At 37.9% G+C, this 20,252-nt stretch overlaps 1 protein-coding gene and 2 pseudogenes across 3 annotated transcripts in view; 2 read left to right on the forward strand and 1 right to left on the reverse strand.

The window, feature by feature from the left end:
- The window catches only part of Ralbp1l2 (ralA binding protein 1 like 2), a 60,157-nt gene that overhangs the window by 22,246 nt on the left and 17,659 nt on the right, over positions 1–20,252 (reverse strand). The window contains 4 exon segments of the mRNA XM_087554912.1: positions 275–322; positions 2,937–3,000; positions 4,614–4,691; positions 9,028–9,109. Of these exon segments, the coding sequence (XP_087411038.1) occupies positions 275–322; positions 2,937–3,000; positions 4,614–4,691; positions 9,028–9,109 (272 nt within the window).
- Txnl4al2 (thioredoxin-like 4A like 2) lies at positions 16,291–17,759 on the forward strand (annotated as a pseudogene). The gene has a single exon (XR_015622179.1). The product of XR_015622179.1 is annotated as a thioredoxin-like 4A like 2 (transcript).
- On the forward strand, positions 17,354–18,528 carry Naa11-ps2 (N(alpha)-acetyltransferase 11, NatA catalytic subunit, pseudogene 2; annotated as a pseudogene). Its single transcript, XR_015622178.1, has one exon. The product of XR_015622178.1 is annotated as a N(alpha)-acetyltransferase 11, NatA catalytic subunit, pseudogene 2 (transcript).

Genomic DNA, 20,252 nt, shown 5'->3' on the forward strand with positions numbered 1-20,252 from the left:
TTATGGCAAATATCTGCCTGGGAAAAATGAAATGTACTCCCTATAACCAAGATTAGTCTTCACATTGGAATTTAGAGTTTTCTTAATATGGACCTGAAACATACTGCTTTAGTGTGGTTTTGTTTTGTTTTGTTTTGTTTTTTTTCTTTTTTCTTTTTTTTTTTTTTAACAGTGGCCCTTTCCTAAGCAAGAAAATGATAGTATGCTGTGATATTTTATGACAAATTAAAATGGGAACTAAGAAAAGCCACCTGAAGGAAGATGGCAGACTCACTTTTTTGCTGCTGGCTTCTTGCTGAGTTTCTGGGCTTCAAGATGAATTCTTTGAGAAAATCAACAAGACACATAAACCTAAACTAACTAAAAGTCTCAGAAATAGTATGCAAATTAACAAAATCAGAAATGAAAAGAGAGACATAATGGAAATTGAAGAAATTAAAAAAAATCATCAGGTTTTACTACAAAAGACTAACTTGACGAAGCTTGAAAATCTATATGAAATGAATGATTTTCTAGACAGATACCACATACCAAAGTTAAATCAAGATCAGATAAACTAATCAGTCCCATAACCCCTAAGGAACTAGAAGAATTCATTAAAAACAACCAACAACAATAACAGTAACAAAAAGACTAGGGCACGATGCATAATTCAGTGCATAATTCTACCAGACTTTCAAATAAGAGCTAATACCAAAACTTCTTAAACTATTCTCAAAAGAGAAACAGAACTACAGAACTTGCTGGTGAGATTGTAGAGAAACGGGAATGCTCCTCCATTGCTGGTGGGATGGCAAACTACCACCACTCTGGAAATCAATCTAGCTGTTCCTCAGCAAACAGGAAATAGTTGTACCTGAAGACGCTGATATACTGGTCCTGGGCATACAGCCAAAAGATGCTCCACAGTACCACAAAGACGCAAGCGCCACTATGTTAATAGCAGCCTTATTTGTAATAAGCAACCCTGATGTTCTTCAACCAAAGAATGGATACAGAAAATATGGTTTATTTATACAACGGAATACTATTCAGCTACTAAAACAAAGGACATCGTGAAATTTGCAGGCAATTGCATGGATCTAGAAAATATTCTGAGTGAGCTAACCCAGACTCCAAAGGACATAGTATACATTCATTAATCAGTGACACTACACAAAATATACAGAATATCCATGACACTAAAAGTTAAACCATAAGGAAAGGTTTAAGCCTAAGTAAGGATGCTTCAATCCCACTTAGCAAAGGGAAATAAATAACCATGGAAGGCAGAGGGAAGGAGAGATATGTGTGAGAGTGGAATGGGAAGAGAACAGGTCAGGATCAGGTATGGGAGAGACATGAGAGGACAAGGGACCCAAGAGAATGAATGGAAATATACAGCAATATCCCAGAGACATGGGATAGGTGTGCTCCCAAGAGTCAAGGTAGGAAATTTTGCCAAAACGCAAAATCATGCAGATGTAAAATTTGAAGAGACCACCTTCTTAAATCAGACAGGACACCTGTGGATGGATAGGGACACTAACACACCTACAAAACTTTCAACCTCAAATTGCTCCTGTCTAAAAGAAATGAAGGACAAAAGTGGAATAGAGTCTGAAGCAGTGACCAGTCAGTGACAGGCTCAACTTGGGATCCATCCCATTATTAGGCACCAATCCCAAATATTATTACTGTTGTGCTTGCAGCCAGTAGCCTAGCATGGCTGTCCTCTGAGAGGCCCTGCAAGCAGCTGACTAAAACAGATATATATATATATATATATATATATATATATATATATATATATATATATATATATATATATTCCATCTAACCATTGGACTGAGGTCAACAACCCCTATGGAAAAGTTGGGAGAATTGAAAGAACTGAAAGGACTGGAAACATCATAGAAAGACCAGCAATATCAACCTGGACCCCTGGGAACTATCAGAGACTGAGCCACCAACTAAAGAGCATACATGGGCTGTTCAGAGGCCACAGGCACCTATGTACGAGAATGTTTTCTTATCTGGCATCAGTGGGAGAGCGTGCTCTTAAGTCTGCAGAGACTTATGTCACTGGTATGAAGGTCAACTTTATCGATTAGAGCTTCAAATTTTCAGTAGCTCTTAAAAGATCAGCTTTGCAAGAATACTTGGTGATCTCAAATTTTTAATTCTTATTCAAACTTTTCTGATAATTTTATTACTATTATTTATTTATTTATTTGGCAATAATCTAGTGAGAAAGAAAAGAAGGCAACAAACAGAATAGCTGTAATTAAGTCAGGTTGTCTCCAGACATCAGAATATGATTTCATATTCAGTTGCAGAATTATTGGTCATAGGAGATGTGAACTGAATATTTTACATGGATTCAGAGAAAGGGCTATATTTCTAATATTCATTACAAAACAATCTACCTAATTTGGAATAAATAAAAAAGTAAAGATTTTACATTTTAGATTTAAACTTGTTTCTCTGTGTAAGTCATTCACTCACATATATACCTGATCTCCATGTTAGACTTGGTGTCTGTGCAGGTCAGATGTGGGAATTAGATCCCCTGAAACTGGAGTTATAGATGGTTGTGAGCTATGGAAACCCTTGAGATATATAGCTAAGAAGAGTTTCTGTAATGATCACCAAATGACTTTTTTAAATTGTTTTCTCCAGAAACAATATGTCTAGAGTTTTGTTTTGTTTGCCTTATCAGGAAAATTGTTTCTGAAACAGAAAGCACAGAAAAATTCCTGTCATTCTAAGGCTGTTGCTTATGAGTTATTAAATTGTATCTGAATGTTATATTAGTAATTAATTATGATTTAAATGAATGAAATTATATTTAAGTCATTCTGCTTTAGTGTTTATTCAAGTTTAAGACTAAATAATGAAAATAGTGAGGATTCACCAAACTCAGCTAGTCCCTCCTTAGATTTCCCTGTTATTACCTTGGAGTACTCTTGGAGCTTTCCCAGGGCCAGGATAGAACCACAGTTGGTAATCTTCAATGTTCTGGGAGGCAAAAAGAACCCACAAATAAACTGACATCAGAGTCTTGAAGAGTCTAGCAATTTCCTTTACTTACCATTTCTAGCTCTCTAGCAGGGAAATTATTTAAACCAGTATTAATGATATTTCCTCTGACCACAGGTTTGAGTAAACGGGACTGATTTCAGGAGAAAATCTTTGGCTACTTGCCTTTCCTCTTGGAGGGAGCCTTGATCTACTGATCCACAATAAAATAAGAAGTTGCATTCAGCCATTACCACTAACCAAGACAAATAGTATTATGAAATTTCTTACATCTGTGCAGACTGTGTGTGGTATATTGAATTTCGACTTAACATGAGCACAGAACCTAGTGTCCACAGAGGCATATACTCATGGTGGCTATGATGAGTTTAGCAAAGTTAACATTCAAAAGATATGATAACTTCGACAACAGTGAACACAAGAGTCAAAAACAGAGAGTCTTTGAGAGTGCCTAGAAGTGAAAATAGCCTTTGGCTTTCATTGAGAGATGTCCAGTCTGTGGAGATGAAGGACATGTGTCTATCCTGGAAAATAGGCCTGATGCTGAAAAGAAGTTCTAGAACATAATTACTGCACACAGTGTTATGGATCCATTTGAAATAATCATCTAAATAGAACATTCTGTTGAAATATTGAGCACCCTCTAGGAGTGGCTCTAACTGGAATTATTATTAATTTTATTTTCTTGTAGACTCCTATTTAAAACCAATGACATTGTCCCATAGAGTTTTTAAGTGTTAAACTAGCAGACAAAAAGCACTCAAGCAGACACACCACCAAATACCCATTTACACCCCAACATACATGGAGAGGTGATAATGAAACAGAAAGAGAAAGAGAGTGAGAGAGAGGCAGACAGAGGTAGAGGGGCATAAAGTTAGAGAGGCAGACTGACTTGTGGATTCTCATTGTACAAACTCACAGAAAGCGATAGACAGGGATGCATAAACACAGAGAAACACACACACACACACACACACACACACACACAGTTACAAAGAGATACACATGCACATTTAAAAATAGAAAGACAATATATACACAGATATGTATGCAGAAAAGACATAGAAATGTAGACTCATTCATTAAAGATTTATTAAAAGTTAAAAATAAATACACTAGAACATGTACACTTACACATCCACACAAGAGAAATAAAAACAAGAAAAAATGGGAAAGACTACAGAATTACATACCAAATAGGCAGTATAGTCTAATTTAAAAAAAAAAAAGAAGAAAGAAAAATATTCCCTCTAACATTGGCATCCTTTAAATTAGGTGTGAGCATATGACAAATTAATCACAATTTATTACAGTAGATATGTATTATCTAGTGAAACTACACATACAGCTCAAACCATTGGGCTATGAGTTTCATTTCACATAAAACTAGACACAAATTCAAGAAAAAAATGTCACTCAAAGGACTATTATTATGTCTTCAATAACTTCTGATTAAAAAAGAGGCATTTGTAAAATATGATTTGTAAATGTATCATGATCAAATTTCATCTGTATTTACACATTTCCACATATGTGAATCTCAAAAGCAAAATTCAATTTTAACTCAAAATAGATTGAAAGTAACTTACATGCTTTCTTATCATTGGTAGTAACTTGCTGATTATGTCATTTACCATATTGAAGTTTGTTGCTTTTACATATAGAGGCTATAGAATGCACAGAGAGAAAAATGCTATAAAATAACCTGAAAGCTCATGAATACAAAATTAATATGATCTAATCATTATTTACAATTTATAATCTGTAACCACTCCTCTAATGTATAACTTATTTTCTTCCCATAGACTAAGTCTGGAAGACACTCAGTCTACCATATTTATTTTAGAATTTAGTTCTTGGGTACTGAAAAATCAAACATAACTGTAACAGGTTGTATATGATAAAGGGTGACTGAGAAGCCATGGGTGCTAGAGCTCAGCATCCTGATTTCTCTTTCATTATGGCAGTACGTAGTCAGGGAGAGCACTTAAAGAGAGAGCGGAGACGTTTGCTTCCTCTCCAACTGGACTTCCATCATTACAGCCTTACTTCCATGTGCTTCACATGCACAGTTCTAGAAAAACGAGGTTGGGAAGCAGCGCAATTATTTTTATAAAAATTAAAATTAGTGAGCACTCTTATCATATCAGGGTTTGTAAATACTTAGATGGCATACAGATATAGAGTGTTGAATTCTTTTATGGTCATAGATCTAGGGATCCAAAATGAATATTTTAGAAACAAGACCCCATTTCTTAACACTCCCAGGAAAAAACAAGGTACTTGTACTATTAGCTCTCTACTGCCTCTCACATTTAGAATGTGCTCCAGAGACCAAGGAAGACAGCAGCAAGAATATAGCATGAAATCAAAGCATAGTAATTGGACAAGAAACCACTGATGTACTGGAAATCTAATAAATAACCAGACAGTGAGTAGATAAGTATATTTTTATGAAGTTAGTATCTTTATTATCAGTTATCTTTGATGAGGATTGTAAGAATCTAAGAAACAGTCCCTTAAATAAGAAACACAGCACATGTGCTCTCTCCCTATCCATAACAACCTTGAACCCAAACCTAAGAAAACCACTTTACAAGCCATCTCTTTTACAGAGGTTTCATTCATTATTTTTTAATTTTTACTTTTTATTAATCAACTGCTATGCATAATGTATTACTTTGAAAATAATATGAGTGTCTGTGTCTGTGTGTGCATGTGCCTGTGTGTTATGTGTGTGTGCCTGTGTGTATGTGTGTGTGTGTGTGTGTGTGTGTGTGTGTGTGTGTGTGTGTATGTTTGAGTGCTTCTGATGATTCATCCAAGACCCCAATGTTACATGTCAGATTAGTAGAATTTTATGAAAAGGACAACTTACACTAACTGACTTTGTATTTTTTTATGCAGAGGCTAACAATTATGCAAAAGCATCTTAGAATATGAAAAAAACCAGCTCTGATCTTGTGGCTGGAATGTAACAAGAAAGGAACAAATTTAAGGTTTTATTCAGAATGTAAAATTAATCACCTATGGGTGAAAATATAGATCAGGGCTCAGAAATCATACATCCCAGAAGGAAATAATCACCTGCAAGTTTCCTTCTTACATCAATATGGCACATTGAAATATGTACATATATTCATAAACAACATACTCATAGGAACACACACACACACACACACACACAGAGACACACACAGAGACAGACACACACATACATAAGCATAGAACATTTAAAGAAAAGTAAAGCTTCTGATATTTTGATGAATATCTGAAAACATTGCTATAATTTTAAGACAACAAAGTTTTATTATAAAGAGTTCTGCACATGAGATAGAGTAATAATTCACATGGGACTTTATTTCACATTATTGAAAAATATTTTGTTTTCAGAGCATTAGAAACATATTAATGTCTAATTAATGATTGCAAAGATGTATACATCTCTTTCTGATGGTGATTTTCTTTGTAAAACAGATTTCAAGACAAAGAGACTTTTCAAATAAAATATTTCTACAAATAACGTTTTTAAAGCATGAAAGTTAAAATAGAACTGGTAGTTTTATTATATATACTAAAATATTTCTTGACCCATGATGAACCACAGAAATGTAAACAATTCTTAAGAGAGATCAACCTTAGAATAGTTCACATGCTCCTTCTATGAGGAATAAAATGTTTTAATTGTTCAAAGAAATAAAACATTTAATGTAAATATATTTGCCTATATCTTCAGATAGAAATAATAACTGTAAATATTGAAATTACATATTAATAGACTAAATGTGAAACAGTGAGGTGATACTATCACTAGCAAGGTATGAATTTTAAAACAGATTACTAAAATCATGGAGGAATGTAGTAAAATGCTGTCCCCCAGCCATGGCATAAGCATTGACTCATGAGGACAGTGCAGTTGTTTTCTGTACAATGCTAAGACCAAAAGTCGATATTTTATACATTGGTAATTATTAAAGTCAAGAAAGGGAAAGAACATGAATATAGGGAAAGGTTTGGGGATATCTTGTGATTGTGCATTTCTATACTTACATGAAATTATCGAGTAAAGATAATTCTAAAATCATCTGCATCTATCTATTTTAAAATATAAGCAGTGTCTGAGGGATCTACATTCAATCTTAAGAGTAAAGAAAAAACAAAAATTAGGTGGAAAAATCCTAATATAAAAATAGGATTAAAACGTTTTCCTAATTTATCCATAGAAAAACTTTATAGGTTTATCTTAAGTGTAATGAAATATGTTGATGATTCAAAGAATTTTCAAACTATAAAAGAAAAGGCTAAAGTAGAAACAAAAAAAATCAAAGAAAACTAATAAGAAATTGATATATATATAAAATATATATATGAAGAATTATTTCTGAATACTGACTAGAGAATATGGAGAAAGAAAATAAGGGAAGATATTTAAGAAAGGTAGAAGAATGTTTTGATGATCTGATAATATCTCTTCAAAGACAAAAAGGAAATAAACATATAACATGAATAAAAGTTAAAAATTATCTATTACCAATCTTCTGAACTACACGAAAGGTTTTTAATAATTATGGTAGGATAAAATATTAAAGCACTAGAGTCGTGGGAGAGAATTAGTAAAAATGTTCATGTTAAAGCAAAGGGATCTAAGTCACAAAAGTGTACAACGCTGAGCATTTGCCACAGCTGAAGTCAAACAGCAGAGGCAAGAGAACATTTCCCTATGGGACGTTCTGCTCTTCTGCTCTTCTCTGTCCTGAGGACACATATGGTTCAGCCAAGCTAATGAGTTTTCCCTGATTTATGTCACTGATTCAAAATCTATTTTATACTATATTTAAATATTGTTTTGTGTAACGTGGACCTGGTATGAGTAAGAAATTGCGTGGTGATCTAAAATATCTTCATTATAGTCCCTTTTGTAAGTCTAGTGTAGTGTCCACAGTGACATGTTAGAACACTGACTCTAGGTCCATTTTGTACCCATTAGCATTTATGAAAGGCAGAGAGGTGGTGATCCCTGAGTCACAGTCTATTCTGCTTTACAGTAGGAAATGTCTTCAATGCTCTACATGTTACATAGTAGTTAAATTTTTGATCTGCGCTAAACCCAATACTGGAAAGTGGACAATAATATGAGCCTGAGAAAAACAGACAATTATTCAATAGATATTTATGTTTATCTCAATGATAGAACTACTGTATAGTATTGTGAGGTTGTGAGTTTTATCCTAAACACCATACACAAAGATGAACACACACACACACACACACACACACACACACACACCCCACTGTTAAATTTATAAAGGTAATTTCTGAACAGAAGTCACATGCAAAGATACCCTCATGACTAGATTATTCAAATAAACATGAGGATGAAAGCCATGACTTTGTAGCTGGTATTCAGAGGAAGGTATAAGGATGCATAGTAAGAGACTTAGAGAAAGAGCACAGAATGGAGATAAAGAGCTAATATATCACTGAACACTTAGGTATGGAGAGAAAATGTAATGCTTTATGATAATATTATATAATAAAAATTATTTACTAGTCATAAATATTTTAAAATGATTAAGGAATAGTGGAAACAACACACAAGTCTATATATAAGCAATAAGGACTCAGGAGGGGGCAGTTTAATTGTAGTAATAATACTTCACCTGGAAATATATGCTGTTGGAAATAATTTGGTTCAATTTTCAGTGATATAACAAACAGTATTTCCTCTTTTTTGGATCTCTAGTACATGGATCAGTCTTGTTTCATGTTGCTCTCTACACATTACATATGAGAGTCCTATGTCTGCATTGACTACAGATATAATTTCCACATAATACTGTCTAAATTCTCTCCCTCGGTTTCTCTGTCCCTCTGTCCCTCCCCCCCTTTGTCCCGCTCTCCCCATCCATGCTCTTCTTATGTCTCCATCTTCCATTACTTTACAAACTGTCTCTCTCCTAGTCATGAACATGGAATATTAGTTTTGGTTTTGTATTCACATACAGTGTCACAGCATGCAATGTCCTCAGTGAATATCTGCATGGGAAGTCCCATTATGTTGTGTTTTTTGGCTTCACAAATGGATCTGTGAAATGCAACAAAAATATACAATACAACAAGATTAATTAGGAGCTTATTTCAAGCTAATCCCTGTTAATATTTTTTTCAGAATCATCTTAGATTTCAATATAAGAAAATAAGATCAGCAATATTCACTATTCGACTGGTGAATACTCAAAAATGTTTCAGAAACAGATATAGTCAGGTAATAACACATTGACCTAAGTAGTATAGCCAGTCCTCAAAATGATGTGCCTGAAACAAACAGAAGGATAGAAATTTGCTTGACCTCAAAGGAGGAAGCAGCAGATGGTTTGAATGTGCATGCCAGAGTGATATCTACTTAGTGAAATTTAAAATAAGACTTGAGAGTACTGTTTACTCTAATACAAAGAGGAAATAATAAATGCAGAACTTCCGAAGAAAAAATAAATAAAAAATAAATGCAGAACTTCCACAAAATTAAATATGGAATGGACAGGAGAATGCAAAGCATTTTCCATTGACCATCTAATTAACAACTGATTTCGAGACAGAATATCAAATATATATATGATATATATTTTATATATATGTGTGTGTATATATATATATATATATATCATTCCTATATCACCAAGGAATTAAAATATTAACACAAGAAAAATACCTTTGTAGAAAGAAATACCACCAAATGGTCTGTTCCATGGAACTGTGAAATTGAAAAAAATTAGAGTCATGGCTGCCGCTGCAGAGAGCCCCTGGGCAGCACCCCACAAGCGAACCTGAGCCTCGGGACCACAGGTAAGACCAAATTTTCTGCTGCAAGAAAGCTGCCTGGTGAGCTTGGGACACACGGAAGCAGAATTTCTCTAGGACCAGGCACGTTCTGTGTTTACCGGAAGTCCCACACCCGCGGATCCCGGCCCGCAGCAGCTCTCTGCTCCCAGACCCGGTGAGAGAGAAACCCAACCGCCTGGTCAGGTGGGCACTCCTGAGGCTGCAGAGCGGAAGAGACCACCAACACTGCTCACCCCTGCCCACATCCCTGGCCCAAGAGGAAACTGTATAAGGCCTCTGGGCTCCCGTGGGGGAGGGCCCAGGAGCGGCAGGACACCTGCCTGAGACACCACCGGAACCTGAAAGAAACAGACCGGATAAACAGTTCTCTGCACCCAAATCCCGTGGGAGGGAGAGCTAAACCTTCAGAGAGGCAGACAAGCCTGGGAAACCAGAAGAGACTGCTCCCTGCACACACATCTCGGACGCCAGAGGAAAAAGCCAAAGACCATCTGGAACCCTGGTGCACTGAAGCTCCCGGAAGGGGCGGCACAGGTCTTCCTGGTTGCTGCTGCTGCAGAGAGCCCCTGGGCAGCACCCCACGAGCGAACTTGAGCCTCGAGACCACAGGTAAGACCAAATTTTCTGCTGCAAGAAAGCTGCCTGGTGAACTCAAGACACAGGCCCACAGGAACAGCTGAAGACCTGTAGAGAGGAAAAACTACACGCCCGAAAGCAGAACACTCTGTCCCCATAACTGACTGAAAGAGAGGAAAACAGGTCTACAGCACTCCTGACACACAGGCTTATAGGACAGTCTAGCCACTGTCAGAAATAGCAGAACAAAGTAACACTAGAGATAATCTGATGGCGAGAGGCAAGCGCAGGAACCCAAGCAACAGAAACCAAGACTACATGCCATCATCGGAGCCCAATTCTCCCACCAAAACAAACATGGAATATCCAAACACACCACAAAAGCAAGATCTAGTTTCAAAATCATATTTGATCATGATGCTGGAGGACTTCAAGAAAGACATGAACACACTTAGGGAAACACAGGAAAACATTAATAAACAAGTAGAAGCCTACAGAGAGGAATCGCAAAAATGCCTGAAAGAATTCCAGGAAAACACAATCAAACAGTTGAAGGAATTAAAAATGGAAATAGAAGCAATCAAGAAAGAACACATGGAAACAACCCTGGATATAGAAAACCAAAAGAAGAGACAAGGAGCTGTAGATACAAGCTTCACCAAAAGAATACAAGAGATGGAAGAGAGAATCTCAGGAGCAGAAGATTCTATAGAAATCATTGACTCAACTGTCAAAGATAATGTAAAGCGGAAAAAGCTACTGGTCCAAAACATACTACTGGTCCAAATCCAGGACTCAAATGAGAAGATCAAACCTAAGGATAATAGGTATAGAAGAGAGTGAAGACTCCCAGCTCAAAGGACCAGTAAATATCTTCAACAAAATCATAGAAGAAAACTTCCCTAACCTAAAAAAAGAGATACCCATAGACATACAAGAAGCCTACAGAACTCCAAATAGATTGGACCAGAAAAGAAACACCTCCCGTCACATAATTGTCAAAACACCAAACGCACAAAATAAAGAAAGAATATTAAAAGCAGTAAGGGAAAAAGGTCAAGTAACATATAAAGGGAGACCTATCAGAATCACACCAGACTTCTGGCCAGAAACTATGAAGGCCAGAAGATCCTGGACTGATGTCATACAGACCCTAAGAGAACACAAATGCCAGCCCAGGTTACTGTATCCAGCAAAACTCTCAATTAACATTGATGGAGAAACCAAGATATTCCATGACAAAACCAAATTTACACAATATCTTTCTACAAATCCAGCACTACAAAGGATAATAAAGGGTAAAGCCCAACATAAGGAGGCAAGCTATACCCTAGAAGAAGCAAGAAACTAATCGTCTTGGCAACAAAACAAAGAGAATGTAAGCACACAAACATAACCTCACATCCAAATATGAATATAACAGGAAGCAATAATCACTATTCCTTAATATCTCTCAACATCAATGGCCTCAACTCCCCAATAAAAAGACATAGATTAACAAACTGGATACGCAACGAGGACCCTGCATTCTGCTGCCTACAGGAAACACACCTCAGAGACAAAGACAGACACTACCTCAGAGTGAAAGGCTGGAAAACAACTTTCCAAGCAAATGGTCAGAAGAAGCAAGCTGGAGTAGCCATTCTAATATCAAATAAAATCAATTTCCAACTAAAAGTCATCAAAAAAGATAAGGAAGGACACTTCATATTCATCAAAGGAAAAATCCACCAAGATGAACTCTCAATCCTAAATATCTATGCCCCAAATACAAGGGCACCTACATACGTAAAAGAAACCTTACTAAAGCTCAAAACACACATTGCACCTCACACAATAATAGTGGGAGATTTCAACACCCCACTCTCATCAATGGACAGATCATGGAAACAGAAATTAAACAGTGATGTCGACAGACTAAGAGAAGTCATGAGCCAAATGGACTTAACGGATATTTATAGAACATTCTATCCTAAAGCAAAAGGATATACCTTCTTCTCAGCTCCTCATGGTACTTTCTCCAAAATTGACCATATAATTGGTCAAAAAACGGGCCTCAACAGGTACAGGAAGATAGAAATAATCCCATGCGTGCTATCGGACCACCACGGCCTAAAACTGGTCTTCAATAACAATAAGGGAAGAATGCCCACATATACGTGGAAATTGAACAATGCTCTACTCAATGATAACCTGGTCAAGGAAGAAATAAAGAAAGAAATTAAAAGCTTTTTAGAATTTAATGAAAATGAAGATACAACATACTCAAACTTATGGGACACAATGAAAGCTGTGCTAAGAGGAAAACTCATAGCGCTGAGTGCCTGCAGAAAGAAACAGGAAAGAGCATATGTCAGCAGCTTGACAGCACACCTAAAAGCTCTAGAACAAAAAGAAGCAAATACACCCAGGAGGAGCAGAAGGCAGGAAATAATCAAACTCAGAGCTGAAATCAACCAAGTAGAAACAAAAAGGACCATAGAAAGAATCAACAGAACCAAAAGTTGGTTCTTTGAGAAAATCAACAAGATAGATAAACCCTTAGCCAGACTAACGAGAGGACACAGAGAGTGCGTCCAAATTAACAAAATCAGAAATGAAAAGGGAGACATAACTACAGATTCAGAGGAAATTCAAAAAATCATCAGATCTTACTATAAAAACCTATATTCAACAAAATTTGAAAATCTTCAGGAAATGGACAATTTCCTAGACAGATACCAAGTATCGAGGTTAAATCAGGAACAGATAAACCAGTTAAACAACCCCATAACTCCTAAGGAAATAGAAGCAGTCATTAAAGTTCTCCCAACCAAAAAGAGCCCAGGTCCAGAGGGGTTTAGTGCAGAATTCTATCAAACGTTCATAGAAGACCTCATACCAATATTATCCAAACTATTCCACAAAATTGAAACAGATGGAGCCCTACCGAATTCCTTCTACGAAGCCACAATTACTCTTATACCTAAACCACACAAAGACACAACAAAGAAAGAGAACTTCAGACCAATTTCCCTTATGAATATCGACGCAAAAATACTCAATAAAATTCTGGCAAACCGAATTCAAGAGCACATCAAAACAATCATCCACCATGATCAAGTAGGCTTCATCCCAGGCATGCAGGGATGGTTTAATATATGGAAAACCATCAACGTGATCCATTATATAAACAAACTGAAAGAACAGAACCACATGATCATTTCATTAGATGCTGAGAAAGCATTTGACAAAATTCAACACCCCTTCATGATAAAAGTCCTGGAAAGAATAGGAATTCAAGGCCCATACCTAAACATAGTAAAAGTCATATACAGCAAACCAGTAGCTAACATTAAACTAAATGGAGAGAAACTTGAAGCAATCCCACTAAAATCAGGGACTAGACAAGGCTGCCCACTCTCTCCCTACTTATTCAATATAGTTCTTGAAGTTCTAGCCAGAGCAATCAGAAAACAAAAGGAGATCAAAGGGATACAGAACGGAAAAGAAGAGGTCAAAATATCACTAGTTGCAGATGACATGATAGTATATTTAAGTGATCCCAAAAGTTCCACCAGAGAACTACTAAAGCTGATAAACAACTTCAGCAAAGTGGCTGGGTATAAAATTAACTCAAATAAATCAGTTGCCTTCCTCTATACAAAAGAGAAACAAGCCGAGAAAGAAATTAGGGAAACGACACCCTTCATAATAGACCCGAATAATATAAAGTACCTCGGTGTGACTTTAACCAAGCAAGTAAAAGATCTGTACAATAAGAACTTCAAGACACTGAGGAAAGAAATTGAAGAAGACCTCAGAAGATGGAAAGATCTCCCATGCTCATGGATGGGCAGGATTAATATAGTAAAAATGGCCATTTTACCAAAAGCAATCTACAGATTCAATGCAATCCCCATCAAAATACCAATCCAATTCTTCAAAGAGTTAGACAGAACAATTTGCAAATTCATCTGGAATAACAAAAAACCCAGGATAGCTAAAGCTATCCTCAACAATAAAAGGACTTCAGGGGGAATCACTATCCCTGAACTCAAGCAGTATTACAGAGCAATAGTGATAAAAACTGCATGGTATTGGTACAGAGACAGAAAGATAGACCAATGGAATAGAATTGAAGACCCAGAAATGAACCCACACACCTATGGTCAGTTGATTTTTGACAAAGGAGCCAAAACCATCCAATGGAAAAAAGATAGCATTTTCAGCAAATGGTGCTGGTTCAACTGGAGAGCAACATGTAGAAGAATGCAGATCGATCCATGCTTATCACCCTGTACAAAGCTTAAGTCCAAGTGGATCAAGGACCTCCACATCAAAGCAGACACACTCAAACTAATAGAAGAAAAACTAGGGAAACATCTGGAACACATGGGCACTGGAAAAAATTTCCTGAACAAAACACCAATGGCTTATGCTCTAAGATCAAGAATCGACAAATGGGATCTCATAAAACTGCAAAGCTTCTGTAAGGCAAAGGACACTGTGGTTAGGACAAAACGGCAACCAACAGATTGAGAAAAGATCTTTACCAATCCTACAACAGATAGAGGCCTTATATCCAAAATATACAAAGAACTCAAGAAGTTAGACCGCAGGGAAACAAATAATCCTATTAAAAAATGGGGTTCAGAGCTAAACAAAGAATTCACAGCTGAGGAATGCCGAATGGCTGAGAAACACCTAAAGAAATGTTCAACATCTTTAGTCATAAGGGATATGCAAATCAAAACAACCCTGAGATTTCACCTCACACCAGTATGATTGGCTAAGATCAAAAACTCAGGTGACAGCAGATGCTGGCGAGGATGTGGAGAAAGAGGAACACTCCTCCATTGTTGGTGGGATTGCAAACTGGTAAAACCATTCTGGAAATCAGTCTGGAGGTTCCTCAGAAAATTGGACATTGAACTGCCTGAGGATCCAGCTATACCTCTCTTGGGCATATACCCAAAAGATGCCTCAACATATAAAAGAGACACGTGCTCCACTATGTTCATCGCAGCCTTATTTATAATAGCCAGAAAATGGAAAGAACCCAGATGCCCTTCAACAGAGGAATGGATACAGAAAATGTGGTACATCTACACAATGGAATATTACTCAGCTATCAAAAACAACGAGTTTATGAAATTCGTAGGCAAATGGTTGGAACTGGAAAATATCATCCTGAGTGAGCTAACCCAATCACAGAAAGACATATATGGTATGCACTCATTGATAAGTGGCTATTAGCCCAAATGCTTGAATTACCCTAGATCCCTAGAACAAACGAAACTCAAGACGGATGATCAAAATGTGAATGCTTCACTCCTTCTTTAAATGAGGAAAAAGAATACCCTTGGCAGGGAAGGGAGAGGCAAAGACTAAAACAGAGACTGAAGGAACACCCATTCAGAGCCTGCCCCACATGTGGCCCATACATACACAGCCACCCAATTAGACAAGATGGATGAAGCAAAGAAGTGCAGACCGACAGGAGCCGGATGTAGATCGCTCCTGAGAGACACAGCCAGAATACAGCAAATACAGAGGCGAATGCCAGCTGCAAACCACTGAACTGAGAATAGGTCCTCTATTGAAGGAATCAGAGAATGAACTGGAAGAGCTTGAAGGGGCTCGAGACCCCAAAAGTACAACAATACCAAGCAACCAGAGCTTCCAGGGACTAAGCCACTACCTAAAGACTATGCATGGACTGACCCTGGACTCTGACCCCATAGGTAGCAATGAATATCCTAGTAAGAGCACCAGTGGAAGGGGAAGCCCTGGGTCCTGCTAAGACTGAACCCCCAGTGAACTAGTCTATGGGGGGAGGGCGGCAATGGGGGGAGGGTTGGGAGGGGAACACCCATAAGGAAGGGGAGGGGGAGGGGGATGTTTGCCCGGAAACCGGGAAAGGGAATAACACTCGAAATGTATATAAGAAATACTCAAGTTAATAAAAAAAAAAAGAGATTTCATCTTAAAAAAAAATAAAAAAAAATTAGAGTCATGATAAATGGTAGGATTTTTAAGGTTATTATGCATAAAAATATCTTACGTCTGTGGCCATCAATTATGGTATAGGTATATTTGGCAGTCTCTACATGATTCCACCTCTAAATGACCTAATTTTTGTACTGTCGTGCTGTCATGTGACACTTTACCATCCCTAAATATAATATTTGATAAGAGAGAAACCCTAAGCATTAAAGAACAATCTTTTGAGATTTTACTAGAGGAATAGAAAACATTCAGAGAACAAAAGGTGATCTTCTCTTTTGTCAGTCTATGACAAATGCTTTTTCATGTAAAGAGCAAAGTCACAGAGCCTAGAATGCTCATAAAACTAGTGTTTGTGTTATTTGAGTCAACTGTGTGATGACACTAAGAAGTTGGATAGAAGAATGAAGAGCTCAAATTTGGAGTATGCATGACTTTTCACGTGGAAAAAAACTTGAATTTTGGTGTATGTTTGATTAGAGCAGAAGGCACATGCTACACAATCTCTGTGATTCCATCAACTACACTCAATATAATATCAATATGCCATGAGCACATCTTCTCATGAAAGATTAGAATACAAATTTGAAATTTTCCTGAACTCAGAAAATTATACCTGACTCTGATGGTCTTGTGACACCAGTCCTTTTTAATTCACTATAAAAACCAGTGATATTCTGCTACAGAGACATTCAAATACTTGAGTATTGCATGAGTAACTTTTCATCATTCAATTAAATACTAATTTTTAAGAATATGTGGGAGTATATAAAGTATTTTTCAAATTTAATTATACTACACAATATTACTGGGAAGAGATAAATCTGTGTACTTTTAAAACACAGATAAAATCAGATCATCTTGGGAAGAAGAATGTCTAGGATAAATAAGATCTTGTCCTGTCCACATTCTTTTTTTTTTTTTTGGTTCTTTTTTTTTCGGAGCTGGGGACCGACCTGTCCACATTCTTATAAGAAGACATGCACCTCTGTCCTGCCCCATGGACCTTGTGGAGTCTCGAACATCGCAGATCAAAACATAAAGTGCGCTGGTGCTGGATGGAGGGCCCATTGGTCCGGCCCTGTGGGCTCACACGAGGTTAGAGGTAGCTCGCAAGGTCCTGCTGCGCAAGCGCGTCCAAGATGTCCATGCTTCTGCATCTACACAATGGCTGGCAGGTAGACCAGGCAATCCATTCAGAGGAGGACTGTGTGGTCGTCATTCACTTCGGACACGACTGGGACCCCACTTGCATGAAGATATACAAAGTTCTGTACAGAATCGCCGAAACGAAATGGAAGATAGTGAGAGATCTTCCTCATCCTGTATGAGTTCCGTTTGGATAGCCCAGGTGTCTTAAAGCAAATGGTGCTGGTGTCGCTTGTGCTCTGTGGCATCCTCTCTGATTCTCCCGAGTCTGATAGGCTTTTCTGCCGCCAATATGAACATCTGCTGGGCTCGGCCAAATGACCTGATGAACATACAACACTGCAACCTGCTCTGCCTGCCCGAGAACTACCAGATGAAGCACTACTATCATGGCCTCTCGTGGCCCAGCTCTCCTACATTGCTGAGGATGAGGTTGGGAAGATTGTGGGTTATGTTCTTGCCAAAATGGAAGAGGATCCTGATAACGTCCCTCATGGACACATCACCCCACTGGCTGTGAAGCGCTGCCACCTAAGCTTTGGCCTGGCCAGGAAGCTAATGGACCAGGCCTCCCAGGCCATGATAGAGGACTTCAGTGCAAAGTATGTCTCCCTGCATGCCAGGAAGAGCAACCGAGCGGCCTTGCACCTCTGTTCCAGCACCCTGAACTTCCAGGTTAGTGAGGTGGAGCCCAAGTACTATGCAGATGGCGAAGATGCATATGCTCTGAAGCGAGATCTCTCACAGATGGCAGATGAGCTGAGAAGGCAACTGGAGCTGAAGAAAGGCAGGTATGTGGTTTTCGGTTCCAAGGAAAATCAGGGTAGCACACTTCCTGGTTCCGAAGAGGCCTATCAGCAGGAGAACCTGGCTGGAGGTGACAGTGGCAGTGATGGCAAAGATAGCACTGGTGTCCAAGACAGCTTGCAGACCTTGGGGTCTGCCTCTTAGGACCTGCTTGAGCACTACGGGTCCTTGTATTTTAGTCATATTGTTCTTGGGAACCTTGTTCTGCACTCCTGTGACCCGAATGGCTCTCCTTTCGATGCTTAGCAACCTTCTGCATAACCTGTGTGATCATGGAGGCACACCTGGACACAGAACCTGTTGTGTGGGAGTCAAGGAGGCCTGAGAACTGCCATGCAGCGCCTTTCTTGGCTTCTTCATGCTGCCATCAGATTCTGTTCAGTGCTGTACTGTTTCTGTATATCCTGCAGGTTTCCAAACCCTGGAATGCTAAACAGGAAGTGGGGACAACTTGAGAATACCCCAGCATCCTGCCTTTGCCAGTGATTATCTGGGTTTTCCTTGGAGTAGAACCGTCAAGCTAGTCCTCATGCCCTCTCCCTTGTGGGGAGTTACCCGCTCTTGCTTTCTGGGAAACTGCCTGGCCTTGCCCTCCCTCCTTTTGAAGAAGAATGCTCTCTTTCCTAGTGGGAGACGATGATAGGTTCTGGACTAATACGGGAGCAGAATTTGTAGATCTTAAGGAAAGGACAAGCAGAAATTAAACTGCAATCTCTAACCTGAACAAATAAAAATATAAGGAGAAGAAAAAAAACCCAAACAAACAACAAAACAAAAAACAAAAACAAAACAAAAAAACATAAAGCACCTACCTACATGTGGAAATGGATATAATGAAGAGTAGAGAAAATCTAGGATCGTCATAGAAGGGGGAAAGTTGAGTTGGCATCCTGTACACAATCAGACTAAGATTGACTCTAATTTTGCAAACATTTTGGGATGATGAAAGCATTTGGTGAAAGGAGTTACTAGATACACACTCTTCAATGGTCACCAATAGCCATAGCCTGATTATTGTTTTCTAATTGGAGAATATTAGAATGAGTATACTCATTCACTGGGAAGTGAATTACACTCCATTAATTTGACCCACAATTTCTGAAGTTATCATCCTGTGATCACAGGTCTGAACTCTAGGTCTTACCGAAAGGTGTAGTTGGTGTTGTGGTAAAACCAAGTTCTTCCTGCCCCAGAGCAAAAGACGACACATCCATTGCTAAATCTAAGCACAGTGGCACTTACAGAAAGCCACCTGTATCAATATTTCTTACCTGGATTTAGTTAAGGAGTAACTATATTGCTTTGTTTTTTTCCCATAATACACAAAGGAAATTATTTCAAGATTTTTTTTAATTAATTACATGGAAAAATCTTTCCAGAATAAGAACAAAAATATTGTTTGACTTAATAAAATCAATTCTGTTGTCTGTCTCCCTGAAATAGTCAGTAACCTCATTCCAGTACCTCCTGCAGAAAACCCGCACAGCACATACCACACAAGTAACCAAAAAGGCGGTCCTTTTTCCAACAATTTAGCCAAACAGTTAGAATAATGTCTTCCTATCAAGCACTCTGATATTATTAGAAGTGTTTTTAAGAAACAATAATCTTTGAAGCATAAATTTTCTCCTTTTGTCATTCTTTTTCTGAGTAATTTGCTCTCCGAGAATTGTACATTAAAATACAATGCATTTGATGATTTTTTTTGTCACTTTTTCCTTCCATTCTATCTCCTGACAGATCTCCTCCCCACACTCATGATTCTTTTTTTGTATTTTTTTAAAGATGGACCTAATATTATCTGGTGCATTTGCTGTGTAAACCTAGGTATTGAACTTTCCTTCAGATACTCGTGAGCTAATATGTGG

Source organism: Rattus norvegicus, chromosome 6, assembly GCF_021556685.1.
Source record: "Rattus norvegicus strain SHRSP/BbbUtx chromosome 6, alternate assembly SHRSP_T2T, whole genome shotgun sequence".
NCBI classification, from domain to species: Eukaryota; Metazoa; Chordata; class Mammalia; order Rodentia; family Muridae; genus Rattus; species Rattus norvegicus.